Source organism: Hyphopichia burtonii, assembly GCF_001661395.1.
Source record: "Hyphopichia burtonii NRRL Y-1933 unplaced genomic scaffold HYPBUscaffold_5, whole genome shotgun sequence".
NCBI lineage: Eukaryota > Fungi > Ascomycota > Pichiomycetes > Serinales > Debaryomycetaceae > Hyphopichia > Hyphopichia burtonii.
The window spans coordinates 548,879-563,095 of NW_017963732.1; the positions used below are offsets into that span (position 1 = coordinate 548,879).

At 32.6% G+C, this 14,217-nt stretch overlaps 8 protein-coding genes across 8 annotated transcripts; 4 read left to right on the forward strand and 4 right to left on the reverse strand.

Annotated features, from left to right (window-relative positions):
- Positions 1-117: 117 nt before the first annotated feature.
- On the reverse strand, positions 118-703 carry APS3 (Aps3p; the record flags this gene model as incomplete). Its single annotated transcript, XM_020219282.1, has 2 exons — positions 659-703; positions 118-611 (listed from the first exon to the last, which is right to left on the reverse strand). Exons 1-2 carry the CDS (start codon positions 678-680, stop codon positions 118-120), a joined length of 516 nt encoding a protein of 171 aa, XP_020075610.1. The 5' UTR covers positions 681-703.
- A 61-nt stretch (positions 704-764) lies between these two features.
- Positions 765-2,127, forward strand: HYPBUDRAFT_167515 (kynureninase; the record flags this gene model as incomplete). The annotated part of the gene is made up of 1 exon (XM_020222771.1): positions 765-2,127. Exon 1 carries the CDS (start codon positions 787-789, stop codon positions 2,125-2,127), a length of 1,341 nt encoding a protein of 446 aa, XP_020075611.1. The 5' UTR covers positions 765-786.
- Positions 2,128-2,250: 123 nt separating this feature from the next.
- ENO1 (phosphopyruvate hydratase) lies at positions 2,251-3,570 on the reverse strand (the record flags this gene model as incomplete). The annotated part of the gene is made up of 1 exon (XM_020223618.1): positions 2,251-3,570. The coding sequence occupies one exon, from the start codon at positions 3,568-3,570 to the stop codon at positions 2,251-2,253; it is 1,320 nt and encodes a 439-aa protein (XP_020075612.1).
- Positions 3,571-4,489: 919 nt separating this feature from the next.
- Positions 4,490-5,158, forward strand: EAF6 (Eaf6p; the record flags this gene model as incomplete). The annotated part of the gene is made up of 1 exon (XM_020220207.1): positions 4,490-5,158. The coding sequence occupies one exon, from the start codon at positions 4,490-4,492 to the stop codon at positions 5,156-5,158; it is 669 nt and encodes a 222-aa protein (XP_020075613.1).
- On the reverse strand, positions 4,994-5,753 carry HYPBUDRAFT_153335 (mitochondrial 54S ribosomal protein mL40). Its single transcript, XM_020221486.1, has one exon. It carries the CDS (start codon positions 5,618-5,620, stop codon positions 5,195-5,197), a length of 426 nt encoding a protein of 141 aa, XP_020075614.1. The 5' UTR covers positions 5,621-5,753; the 3' UTR covers positions 4,994-5,194.
- An 86-nt stretch (positions 5,754-5,839) lies between these two features.
- HYPBUDRAFT_111560 (uncharacterized protein) lies at positions 5,840-6,439 on the forward strand (the record flags this gene model as incomplete). The annotated part of the gene is made up of 1 exon (XM_020218838.1): positions 5,840-6,439. The coding sequence occupies one exon, from the start codon at positions 5,840-5,842 to the stop codon at positions 6,437-6,439; it is 600 nt and encodes a 199-aa protein (XP_020075615.1).
- Positions 6,440-6,566: 127 nt separating this feature from the next.
- On the reverse strand, positions 6,567-8,438 carry HYPBUDRAFT_111678 (serine/threonine protein kinase; the record flags this gene model as incomplete). Its single annotated transcript, XM_020218843.1, has 1 exon — positions 6,567-8,438. One exon carries the CDS (start codon positions 8,436-8,438, stop codon positions 6,567-6,569), a length of 1,872 nt encoding a protein of 623 aa, XP_020075616.1.
- Positions 8,439-9,668: 1,230 nt separating this feature from the next.
- On the forward strand, positions 9,669-14,066 carry HSL1 (protein kinase; the record flags this gene model as incomplete). The annotated part of the gene is made up of 2 exons (XM_020219779.1): positions 9,669-11,373; positions 11,563-14,066. 2 exons carry the CDS (start codon positions 9,669-9,671, stop codon positions 14,064-14,066), a joined length of 4,209 nt encoding a protein of 1,402 aa, XP_020075617.1.
- Between the last annotated feature and the right edge of the window lie 151 nt (positions 14,067-14,217).

Genomic DNA, 14,217 nt, shown 5'->3' on the forward strand with positions numbered 1-14,217 from the left:
CTTTGTTGAACTGTTATCATTATATTATTATCGTTATACTGTTATCATAAGAATGTAACCGTTCTACAGTTTGTTGCAAATCGCACTTATACTAATTATCGTAATCGTAATATACACCTATCTCCATCTACCTATCTTGTCCTTTGTCATCGATGATAACCACCCTCCATTATTGACCCCGGCCTGTTTTTGGCTATTGGCGTTATCAACAGCAGCCACAATTCTTCGGATATTTGTATCGATCACCATCCCCCCTTGAACAATCTCTTCCAGAACAGTTTGCAAAACCTGCCAACCAAATACCAAATCCAACTCACACACATTGGTAAAGCATTTATCCAAACATTCAACAAACACTTGAATCAAATCTAATATACCCAATTCTGATTCTTGGTCATCCACAATGAAAACAAAATATAACGTGGCATAATGTCTATATATCACCTTGATATCGTCCAAGTCCTCTAAAAGACTCGGAGGTGTTATGAAAGAACACTCTTGTGATGTCCGTACACTTATCAATTGATGTACTTGCTGTAATAGTAATCTTTGAGTTGATATATCAACTGGAGTATAGAATTTCATTAATCGTGGTAATCCGTCATTATTGACTAAGAGAGTTAGTACTAGTCTTCCAGCATAAATTGCTCATACATACATATCAATATCGAATGAATCATGTTCGCTGATTAGTTAGTGGTTGATTATTTTATTTTGATGTTCAATTAAATTTTTAGATTTTTTTTTTTTTTTTTGTTCACTTGTTCTCTCTTTTCATCAACGACAATGTCATACCAACAATTAGATAAAGAGTTTCCGACTTATAAAGAGTTATTTGAGATCCCAACCCATAAGTCTTTAGGGGTGTCAGAAGCCAAAGATGACTCGATTTATTTTTGTGGGAATTCACTTGGGTTAATGCCTAAAAAGACCAGAGAATCAATTAATAATGAATTAGATGCATGGTCTGCTAGAGCAGTTGAATCGCATTTTAACCATCCTAATGCTACCCCTTGGATGGATATAGACTTGCCGTTGGTTCCGTTATTGGCCCCAATTGTGGGTGCCAAAGAAACTGAAGTTGCCATTATGGGATCACTCACGAGTAATTTAAACGCATTACTTATCAGTATGTATAAACCAAAAGGACAGAAAACAAAGATTTTATTCGAAAAACAAGCGTTTCCAAGTGATTATTATGCTTTCTTGAACTTGGTTAAATTATTCGGTTATGATGAACTGCACTTGATCCAATTAAGTCCCAAAGATGGAGAAACTTATTTAAATACCAAAGATATTTTGAACGTAATTGATGAAAATCACCAAGATTTAGCATTGGTCGTATTCCCTGGAATTCAATACTACACTGGTCAATTCTTTGAAATTGGTAAAATCACTAATCATGCTAAAAAATATGACTTGATAGTAGGATGGGATTTAGCTCATGCCGTGGGTAACGTTGAATTAAGTTTACATGATTGGAATGTAGACTTTGCTGCATGGTGTTCTTACAAGTACTTGAATTCAGGTCCTGGTGCAATTGCCGGGATATTTGTTAACGAACGTTATACTAAAGAGAATTCTAAGCAAAGTTTCCCGGCAAGATTAGCTGGATGGTGGGGGAACAATTCTCAAGAGAGGTTTAAGATGGTGGAAGAGTTTGATCCGATCCAATCGGCGCTTTCTTATAGACAATCCAATCCTTCAGTGATTGACGTTGTGTCGTTGAAAACATCATTAGAAATATTTGACCAAATTGGAATAAAAAATTTAAGAAAGAAGAGTTTAAAATTAACTAAATTTTTAGAAGATCGATTGATTAGCTCGCCATTTTACCAAACTAATGAATCTAATGGATTTGGGTTTAAGATCTTAACTCCTCTCAACCAAGAAGAAAGAGGATGCCAATTATCATTACTTTTCCAACCTCATGACGATATTAAAGAACATAATGTTATGGAAAGAGTAAATGAATATTTGCACGAACAAGGTATTATTTGTGATGAAAGAAGACCCGATGTTATCAGAATAGCACCAGTTCCTTTATACAACACTTTTGAAGAAGTTCATATTGTTACTGAACAAATTTTTGAAATATTAAATAGAATCAAAAAAGATTATATATAAACAATTTTAATACAGGTGAACGGGTTTACAGAAATGATATTTTATTTTTACGTATACATTAGAAAATGACTGCGAAATTTGAAAACCAGGAATTCTCAAATTAGCAGAAAGTCATTAAAGAACTTATAAAGAGTGAGATTTGTGGAAATCTTTACCGGCGTAGATAGCTTTATCACCTAATTCTTCTTCAATTCTTAAGATTTGGTTTAATTTAGCTAATCTTTCGGATCTGGCTGGAGCACCGGTTTTGATTTGACCGGATCTTAAACCAACGGCTAAATCAGCAATGGTGGTATCTTCAGTTTCACCAGATCTGTGGGAAACCATGACACCCCAACCAGCGTTATAAGAGTCGTTAGCAGCGTTAATGGATTCAGATAAAGTACCGATTTGGTTAACTTTTAATAAAAGAGCATTAGCACATTTCTTTTCAATGGCGGTTTTAATTCTTAATGGGTTAGTAACGGTTAAATCATCACCAACAATTTGGATTTTACTAGCAGCTTTAGCGTAGAAAAGAGACCAAGCTTCCCAATCATCTTCAGCAAATGGATCTTCAATAGAAACAATTGGATATTCAGCAATCAATTTTTCGTATAAGTTAGCTAATTCTTCACCAGATAACCATTTAGATTTATCAGAGTTTGGATTTTTGAAATCTAAATCGTATTTACCATCTTTGTAAAATTCAGAAGAAGCAACATCTAAAGCAATACCAACTTGACCAGTGTAACCGGCTTTTTCAATGGCAGCAACAATCAAGTCGAGAGCTTCTTTTGGAGTAGAAATATCTGGAGCAACACCACCTTCATCACCAACATTACCGGCGGATTGACCGTATTGTTTTTTAGCTAAAGATTTCAAGTTGTGGTAAACTTCAGAACCAATTCTTAAACCTTCAGAGAAAGTTGGGGCTTGAGTTGGAACAATCATAAATTCTTGGAAAGCTAAAGCACCACCAGCGTGAGAACCACCGTTCAAGACATTTTGGAATGGAACTGGTAAAACAAATTTATCTTGTTTAGAACCAGAAAGATCAGCAAAATGTTGGTATAATGGAACATTTTTTTCAGCAGCAGCAGCTTTAGCAGCAGCTAAAGAAACACCTAAAATAGCATTAGCACCTAATTTAGATTTGTTTGGAGTACCATCTAATTTATTTAAGAAAGCATCAACGGCAACTTGGTCAGTAACATCAACGTTTTCTTTAACTAAAGCTGGAGCAATGATTTCATTAACGTTAGCAACGGCTTTAAGAACACCTTTACCTAACCATCTTGATTTGTCACCATCTCTCAATTCTAAAGCTTCGTGAACACCAGTAGAAGCACCAGATGGAACAATGGCTCTGAATAATCCTTTACCAGTGTGTAAATCAACTTCAACAGTTGGATTACCACGAGAATCGTAGATTGAACGAGCAAAAACTTTAGTGATAGCCATTTTTTATTTGTTTATTATATATATATGTGTAATTCAATTGAATTAATAAAGAATAAAACTAAAACTAAATTGAAACTTAAGGAGAAATTCAATTGTATTTATAAACGGAGAAACCACCAAATGCTGAAAAAAAAAATTTTTTTTTTCTTTTGGTGGTTTCCTTAAACAGAACAATACTATACCTTCGGACTAATTAGCACCAAAAAACTCGGAATAAAATGACTCAATCCCTCAATCACTTGTTCCAGGATCTGGTGGTGTCTACATCATAACGTGCTATCCACACCTACTGACAATTGGGTCTTTGGGTGGTGTGGTGATAGCTGAAGAATGGCGTGGACCACTCACTCCCGATCCACCGACGTTGAAATAACAGGTGAGGATTTGTTCTCTTTGTACTTTAATTTAAGCGCATCACCAGATTCATCAACCAGTGGTTTCCCCTGTTGTCAGAACGTCTACACATGGCACTCTGAGGGGGTTCCCACCGAGTTGCGTTGCCCCTAGACCATGCTCCGGATGGGCACGGGCTGTAGGTGCTGTTTTGTTCATTTGGTTGGATTCGTCGACCCTTTTGGTTATTTTTGTCTCGGAGTCGGAGTTCCCATTACACAAAATTTGGCACGCTAGCCCGGCAGCCATTGGTGTTGGAGAGAGACAGATGTAGAAGAGTAAATGGGATATAACCATGGTAAGTAGAATCGTAGTAGAATAGTAAAGTTAATGTTTGGAGGAACCGACCGGGTTGGTTGCAATTCCGCGTCACGTGACACCTAAACCTCCGTGCATACAAGTCGCACCCATACACCACGTTACCCACCCGTAAACCAGAAATTAAAAAAACAAACCCATCAACGGTCTGTACTTGACGGCGGCTCAATACCCTCAGTCCCATACACACAATCAATAGGATATCAGGATGTCTGTCAAGGATTCAAAGGAGAAAGAGGCCAAGACAGAAGGACAATCGCCGAAAAAAACGGAACCCGTGCCCAAATCACCCAAACCAAAGTCCTCAAGCAAACTCAAATCGCCCAGTAAGAATGAAAAACAACAAACCCCATCTATTGAACAGTATAACGAGTTGAAGAACCAGCTTACCCAGCAGATCTTGAAGAAACAGGAGTTGGATTCCCAGTTGGGCACCTTGGAGTCCACAATATACGATAAGGAAACCGAATACTTTAATGAAAGTATCTATGGTAATATCGTGAGAGGATTTGAAAATTTTTCAAAGAATTCAGGTGGTGGGAGTGCTGGTTCAATGGGTTCAAATAAAAGAAGGTTGGCGTATACTGATGATGATCATATCTTCAGTTTAAGTTCAATTAATTTCGTTAAAACTTTGATGAAAAGACAAGGATTAAGTATAAATGATTCTTATCAATATACCGATTCTCCATCTTCCAATTCAAATAATCCTACTAAAGATGATTTTGACGATTATGAGGACTCGGTTGATCCAAACATTGGTAAAGACCCTAAATCAAATGGGGTTTCGACTGAGTCTCCAGCCACTACACCAGGAACTCCAACTTCTTCGGGAATTCCCCCAAGAAAAAGAAAAGCAAGAGCTTTAGATGATTAAGTTTATTATTCTTCTATTTACATTATATACAGTTGTTTATTCTTGTTTGGCTGGCGCGTAATTATACACCCAAGGTTTGGTTGGTGGATAATCGGTTGGAAGTCTCATTTCTAATGGATATTTGGGTAATTCTTGTTGATTGGCTATTTCAAATAATTCTGGACTTAATTTTTTCAATTCTTCCATTGCATTATATATACTTTCATACTGTTGGTCTAATTGTTGTTGTTTCTTATCCATTTGTTGACGCTTGTAAACATTCCATGCATTGCTAATGGTCTTATGCTTTATTAAATCTTCTTTACATAACTTGATTAATTTAGGCTGCTTACGACTGGCTGATAATGCTGATAATTGTCCAACAACTTTTTGTGTGGATGCATTAAGTACACTGTCGGTTTTCTTGGTACGGACGAATGTCTTCAGTATGCCTGAAACAGCCTTTTGGTATGACTTAAACATGGAGGGATATAGTTATTTGATCTGTTATACATTAATCCTAGTCTGACTTTTTTTTCATTGATTTTTTTCTTCATCAAAACTTTTCGGTTGTGCGATGCACAAAAAAATCACCCAAATAAATCCGTACACTCACCTGTATACAAAAGCAATCATTAGAATTTCAGTTATCAGCCATTGAGTCCCTAGAGTTTGTATTACTTGATTTTTCGTCAATTAAGAATGGGGAAGATTAGTGAATTCATACATGGTGACAAGAACCAGGCCCAGCCAGGGGATGCACCACCTTCATACGATGAAATTGACCATAATGTAAACCAATCTCCAGATTATCAAAATCAAGCTGGCAACCAACAAGTTCCAGATTATAATGAAAGTTCCCAGCAAGGTTATACACCAAATGGATATCCCGATGAGAAAAAGCAGCCACAATCCCTGGGGGACCAAGGACAATTCCAAGGACAGGGACAATTCCAAGGACAGGGACAATTCCAAGGACAGGGACAATTCCAAGGACAGGGACAATTCCAAGGACAAGGACCATCATATGATCCAATGAATGATCCAAACGTCTATAAAGTACCTCCTCAAATGGTAAACATTACCCAGGCCAACCCCCAGCACTTGAATCCTCAATATCAAGAATATTTACAGAGAGACCAGGAACGAGTTAAGTATGGGGATTTCCCCAAACCCCATGATTATTATGGAAGACAAGGAGCTCCATTAAATCCCAGTAAGAAAGATGCTCTGAATAAAACTGGAGGGAAAGCATTCCCCGGTAAGAGTGGAGTAACTTACCATGGGGCAGCCAATCGTTAATAGAATTTGATACTTTGATTTTCATAAATGTGAATTCTGTAAATTCTTTATTCGTAATATATACAATATAAAATGTTTAAATGAAAAAGCCAAAAAAAAAAAAAAAGAGAAGCTAACTTTTAATCGATTAGGATAAAAGATTATCACCGTTATAAGTCCAACCACCAAATTGTTTTTGAACTGACTCACTTAAGAAATCATCAACCACACTATCTTGGGGTTTTTCATTAGTAAAATCTTGATCAAAATTCGAAGTATCTAATAAGTTTTCAACATTTGGCTTAAAAGGAGGTAAATAATTTTTATGTAATAATTTATTCCAATCAATATCTTTGAAAAAATTATGATTTTTAATTTCAATTGCATCATTTAATCTTTTAGAAGGATCTTTTTGTAATAATTTAATTAATAAATCCTGAACATCAGTATTCTCTAAAAATGAAGGAAATTTTAATGGATTTTGTAAAATTTTTCTATACATTGTTGAAACATCATCATCATAAAATGGAGGTAAACCAGTTAACATTTCATATAATAAGGTACCTAAAGTCCACCAATCAACACATCTAGTATAACCTTGATTTAATAATAATTCAGGAGCCAAATATTCAGGAGTACCACAGAAAGTATTTGTTTTATCATTATTTGACATATTTAATTTACATAAACCAAAATCGCAAAGAGCAATATGACCTTGATAATCCAATAAGATGTTTTCTGGTTTTAAGTCACGATAAATGACATTTAACTCATGTAAACTTTCTAAAGCAGTTAATAATTCAGCAATATAAAATCTTGATCTATCCATTGAAAATTTCCCTTCTTTTTGTAAATGCCAAAATAATTCACCACCATTAATAAAAGATAAAACCAAATAAAGTTTTTCTGGAGATTGAAATGAAAATTTCAAAGGAACAATAAAAGGATTTGTAATTCTAGCTAAAACAGTTCTTTCAGCTAAAGTATGAGTGACTTCCATCCTTGATATAATATGTTGTTTTCTTAAAGTTTTTAAAGCATAAATCTGTTTTGTATCCTTTTTAATAACTTGCATAACTTTACCAAAAGAACCTTTACCAATAACTTTTAATAAATCAAAATCATCAATTGATAAATGGGGTTTAATTAAAGGCTTGAAATCAATAGTTAACATGATTTCACCGTAATCATCTTTCAAATTCAAATTATAATTATTAAATTTTAAAAAATCATGATTCATTAATCTAATTGGATTTGAAATATTTTTTAAATTGATTGGTAATTTAATTGAACCAATTAATAAATCACCAATATTTGATCCATTATTTGTAAAAGACTTTTTATTATTTAATTTTTCCAGTTGTGGTATTAATAAATTTGGTAATCTGATAAATAAATTTAAATTTAAAAAATTTGAATTATTAACCCCGATTTTTTTAGTTACATCAAAAGAAACAACTTGATTCCAAGTTGATTGATGTACTGTACCTCTTTGTGGTTCGATAATCAATACATTATTATCAAATTCAACAGTTAAATAAAGTAATGATTTAATTAAATTTTCTCCATTTGGTATAGTTATATTTGCTGGTAAGTAATTGGTTGATATTGATCCTGGAATTAAATCTTCATCATCTAATTTAGTTAATGAATTATTTAGTTGTTGTTGAGTTGATTCATTTGTTGCATTATTTGCCAATGCATTTAAGATTTGTTTATTATTATTAATTTGAATTGGTAATTTAATATTATTTGAATTATAAATCTTAATAGTTAATAATCCTGGGTTTGATATAATCTCCTGTACTGCTGGTTCTTCAATTTGTTGCTGTTGTTGTTCTTCAACTTGTTCAGCTTCTTCATCTTTAATATTCAAATTGCCAACATTTTCAGATAAATTATTAACTGATATAGTTTTCCTACTATCAGTTGAGTTTCTTGGAGACAGGCTTTGACTATTTTCCGGGGATTTATCAATATTAGAAGATCCAAACTTAAATTTATTCTTAAATTTCAACATTTTAATAATTATTTAGTATTCGATAAAATTCTAATTGAAATACTTAACTATATATATACTCTAATATAGCATACCACGATTTGGAAACGATAGTAGTCTAGTGTGTCGTTTAATTTTTGGGTCAACAAGATGAAAAACCAATATTTCTTTCAAATCTTTATCAATGACCTGTTATTTATAAGAATACGATAACAAAAGATGATCATTAATGTTTATGTGGTTTTGTTATTACTGAGTTTCAGATGGTTTACGGGTGGGAAAGTCCAACGGCCGGATGTAACTCCCAAGAATGAATAAACAACCGGCTGACACGGAGTTTGGAGAATACCTGGTGCACGGGTGTAATCTACCTCTACTTCCATTTCCACTAAATTACTACTATTTCGTTAAGTCCTTATCATTCGCTGAGTATCTGTTTGGCTTAGCTTAGTCTGGCTTCGCTTAGTCTGGCTTAGCTTAGTCTGGCTTAGATTAGTCTGACTTAACTTACTTTGACTTAGCTTACTTTGACTTAGATTACTTTGACTTAGCTTAGTATGTTCATTAAGATAAACTAAGGTACTTAGTCCCTCTATACTCGTACACTGTTTCTTTTCGTTAAGTTCATACTTCCACATCGCTCATACTTTACTTCTATACTCAATTAGCTATCATTATGTTATACCTTTTCGTCTTAGTTTAGTTTGCAACAATTGTTGTACTCAGATTTACTTACAGCGTGATATCCGGTGGTCGCCCGTTTTGCTCGGAACTGAGAATAACCGACTTAGAACCGACACAGAACCGACCGACCGGTAGAAAATGTCGCGTTTCGAATGTCAACATTACACAAAACAAAAGGAGTTATACATCCGTGCACCAATTACTCAAGTAGATGTACGGGTGTACCTTTTCGAAACAAATAAACAAACACGAAACCGCCCGGTTACTTCTCCCAGTGTTTACAACGCGATTTAATCGACAAGCTGACAACTAGACGTAGTATTGTTACATAAAGACCCCCTTCTAAGTAAGATTCCTTCGATAGTGGGTTTCCGTTGGCGTAAGGTGTTTATTTGTTTATGCTAATAGGTTTGTGGAACTTGCAAGACCATAGGCATTGAAAATACTGGAATTGGAATCTATATCAACAAATTGAAAGAGAAATCCTTTCATTCATTTTAATAAATCTACTACACACTAGAAGTAGCTTAGGTTACTGGAATCACCAACTATATTCACTCTTTCAAAATGTCAACTATAACTGAAAATGAAGTTAATGTTGATAAAGTAGTTCAATCAGTTACCAACGCTACCAAAAGATTATCCCAGATATCAACCAATACTAATAATAGTAATACTAAACGGAAAACTCAGAATCGAATAGGGCCCTGGAAGTTAGGTAGAACTTTAGGTAGAGGATCAACTGGTAGGGTTAGATTAGCTAAAAACATTAATACTAATAAATTAGCCGCTGTTAAAATTGTTCCAAAATCCAATTTCAAAAAACTTGAAAATCCAAAATATAGAAGAAATGATGATCAAGATGTTGATAGATTACCTTATGGGATTGAAAGAGAAATAGTTATCATGAAATTAATAAGTCACCCTAATATAATGGGACTTTATGATGTTTGGGAAAATAAAAATGACTTATACTTAATCTTAGAATACATCGAGGGAGGAGAATTATTTGATTATTTAATTAAAAGAGGTAAATTACAAGAATTTGAAGCAATTAACTATTTCAAACAGATAATCAATGGTATAAATTACTTACACCAATTCAATATTTGTCATCGAGATTTAAAACCAGAAAATTTACTATTAGATTTTAATAAAAATATCAAAATTGCTGATTTTGGTATGGCAGCTTTAGAAGTTAAAGAAAAATTATTAGAAACAAGTTGTGGTAGTCCTCATTATGCCTCCCCCGAAATTGTTGCTGGTAAAAATTATCATGGTGCTCCTTCGGATATTTGGTCTTGTGGGATTATTCTCTTTGCTTTATTAACTGGTCATTTACCTTTTGATGATGAAAATATAAGAAAATTATTATTAAAAGTTCAAAATGGTAAATTTATTATGCCAGCTAATTTATCTTGGGAAGCAAAAGATTTAATCAATAAAATGTTACAAGTTAATCCAAATGACCGTATTACTATTGATTCAATTTTAAAACACCCCTTATTAACTAAATATCCTGAACCAGTTTTGCATAATGTAACCTCAACAACTACTTTGGATTTTAAAAATTCGAATATTAAACCAATTCAATCAGTTGATAAAATTGATAAAGAAATTTTGAAAAATTTATCAGTTCTTTTTCATAATTGTGATGAAGCTTCAATTATTAATAAATTAATTTCTCCTCTGAAAAATCCTGAAAAAATGTTTTATTACTTACTAATGAAATATCGTAATGAACATCATTCCAATTTGAACTATCAAGATGATGATGGTCAACCTTTTCAAAACTCAAATCTTCCAAGATCAAATTCAATCATTAATCCTTCAACTGGTGAAATTAAAATCTTGAAAAATACTAAAAATTTTACTGCATCCACTTCCTTCACTAAGAAAAAATCAAATATAAGTCAAACCTCCTCTACAAAATCAATTAAAAAATTGATTCAACCTCCAAAAAGAAAATTGACCGGGCCAATTAACTTGGCTGATCTTTCTGCCCAGCTTGAAAATACCTCTGCCAATGATTCTTTCAAAAAGGAACCCGTTGAAACTCCAAAAAGACAATCACCGAAAAGACAATCGCCCAAGAGACAATCTCCTAAAAGGCATTCTCCAATGAAACCATCTCCTAAGCGACAATCTCCTAAACGACAATCTCCTAAAAGGCAAGCTTCTAAAAATCAAAATAATAAATCAATCATAAATTTTGAAAAGATCTGTCAAGATGTTTTCAATGGTGAAATAGATGATAGCTTATTTGATAATAGTACTGAAAATAAATCAATCAAAGTTGAAAATGATGATCTCAAACCTGAGCCTTCTGTTATTAAAAATAAAAATATGTCAAATTATTTGAAAATTGAAGAAAAATCAGATTTCTCTCCGGCTAAATCCAATAAATCCACCAAATCCAATAAATCAAACATTCAAGCCGAAAGAGATTTGAAATTAAAAGCAATTGCTCAAAGGGAACAACAGAAAAACCATGTTAAGAAATTAAAAGAAAATGTTAATTTAACTACTTCGACAGCAAAAGATTTTTACCAACAAGACAAATTGAAAACTGAAAAAGATGATAAAGTGAAATCAGAAGATGGGAAATTGAACGATGAGCGTAAGAGACAAAGTGTCTTGATGAAACAAAAACAATTGGAAGCTCAAAAACAATTAAAAGAAGAAGTTGAATTACCATCCTTACCCCCTTTACCCAACAAAAGATATAGTTCAACTCCAGCTCCTTCTAGTTTGGATCCTAGGGTTAACTCATTATTAAGAGCAAGATCTTTAGCTACCCCTTCAAGCTATGCATCTTTGAGAGGTAGAGGTTTGAATGATAAAAATATTAAAGTTTTGAAAAAATTAGGTATTGATGTATTACCTCCTTCCCCTAAAAAATTAAATCATAACTTGAAAACTTCAAGTTCAAGAAATTTGAATACTTACATTGACAATGTCGACAATGACAAAGAAAATAGTAACGAAACTTCAATTGGCCAATTCAATAAAAAAGAATCGACTTTTCAAAATAGTCCCTCTTCGGTTTTGAAACCAACTTTTGGCAATAATTTATCAAATCGCCAATCAAATCAGTCTCAAAAATCTTTAAAATCTCAAACTAATTATAAATCGATGTTAAATAATATCAATGAAAACGGTTTGAGTACAGTTATTGACAATTCTCCAATGACCGTTAAAAATATCATGATTAAAGAAGAACCATTGCCAAATCCAAGATTTTCAAAATTTTCGTTCAATGGTTTAATGAATGATTATAATAATGCTGGTGATCAAACTATTTTGAATAGTACATTAACAACCGGAGGAACTGTTATCAAAAGAAGTAAAGGTGATAAAACTTCATTGAAAACTAACCCAGGTAAAGGTTTAATTGAAAAATCTACCTTTAAACATGATCCAAAGGATTCCAAAAAATCTTCAAATAATTTAGTTGGTTTAGGAATTGATGTCACTAACAATAAACATGATAATACTGGGTTTTTATCGGTTAATATATCTGATACTGATGAATTTGATCTGAATCAATCTTTTGATAGAAATTCAATCACCAATGATGATCATCAAACTCAGTCAGAAAGTACTATCATTGAAGATGATTATAATTTATCTGATGCATTAATAAATATGAATCAAACTGGTCCATTGGTTGAAAATTCGGTTTTAGAAACTGATTTTTCAAATTTTTCAATCATAAGTTCTAGAACTGCTGATATTGGTCAATTAAATAAAACTAGACCAAGTATTGTTGAGCATCTGGATAACTCAAAAGATACTTTGATAATGCATGACGATCAGCAAAATCAAGATTACAAATCTTTATATAATAATTATCAAAAACTATATAATCCTAAGAAAGAACTGGTCCATTCATCTAAATTGAGCTTTAGTGCTGGGGGTAATTCAAATATTCACATTTTAGATTCAAGCTCAATTAATGAACATACAAGAGATAATGATGAACAAGATATTGGATTTGAATTTAATGATAGCTATGATGATACGGATATCATTATAAATGATGATGACATCAATGATTTGAAATTTGAAGAACAAAGACAGAATAGTACTTTAAAAAAATCAAGAGCTTCAACAGAAATTTTTTCAACAATGACTGTACCTAAATCAAGTAATACTAAGACTGTCAGTATTGATTCTAAACCAACAATGAAGATTAATGAATATGAACCTACAAATACAAATAATAAAAAAAAATCAGAAAATTATAATCCAATCGATACCGATAGTGAAAACTATGGTAGCGGTGATAATGAATCATTCGATCCTACTCAATTATTAGATAAAAGAGAATCAATTTTCAGAAGATTAAGTTTAAAACCAAAGAGAGACGCACCAAAACCTCCTCCATTAAGTTCTTGGGATTATACTGAAAATAGAGGGATTCATGATAGATTTTCTCGTATATCAGCTAAAAGTGGATTAGGGTTTAACTCAACTCCTAAACAATCTGGCTGTGAATCGCCAACTATAACTGGATGGTTTAAGAAATTCTTCAGTAATTTAACTTCAAACACCAAGGGTCCAAATGGTGAAAAAAGAAAAAGCTTAGTTAAAAAATCACCTGCATTAAATGAAAATGGAAACAAAGATGTTTGCATTATTGACTCGAATTTATTAAGTGTTGAATTGACTAGAATCATCAAAAATCAATTAGAGTTGAAAAAAATTGAAGGTTCAATAAGTAAAATCGATATTGACGAAGAGTTTGGATTAATTAACGGTGTCATACCAGCGAAATTTTCAAATGGTAGAAAACTTAAATTCAAAATTGAAATTATCGATTTAACAAACACTAGTTCATTGCATCTTATTAGATTGAAAGGTAGTGATAAAGGCTTCAGTAACTTAATCAATATCGTTGAATTCATCATTAAACAAGAGGAAGAAAATCAGGATTTCAGAAAGTCAATTGGTAAGAGTTAAACGAATTGATGGAATACCTCAATGTTTGTACAATAGATACTTTTACTTCTTTATAGATATTATTAATAAATATTTAAATTAACTATAGATGTAAAAATATATCTTTATCTTTACACTGCGATTTTTCAGTTGTTTTTTTATCAACAAAAAA

What these genes read in the sequence shown, in the direction of transcription:
- HYPBUDRAFT_153335 (XM_020221486.1), bottom strand. Translation starts at nt 5,620, where the DNA reads ATGTTTAAGTCATACCAAAAGGCTGTTTCAGGCATACTGAAGACATTC.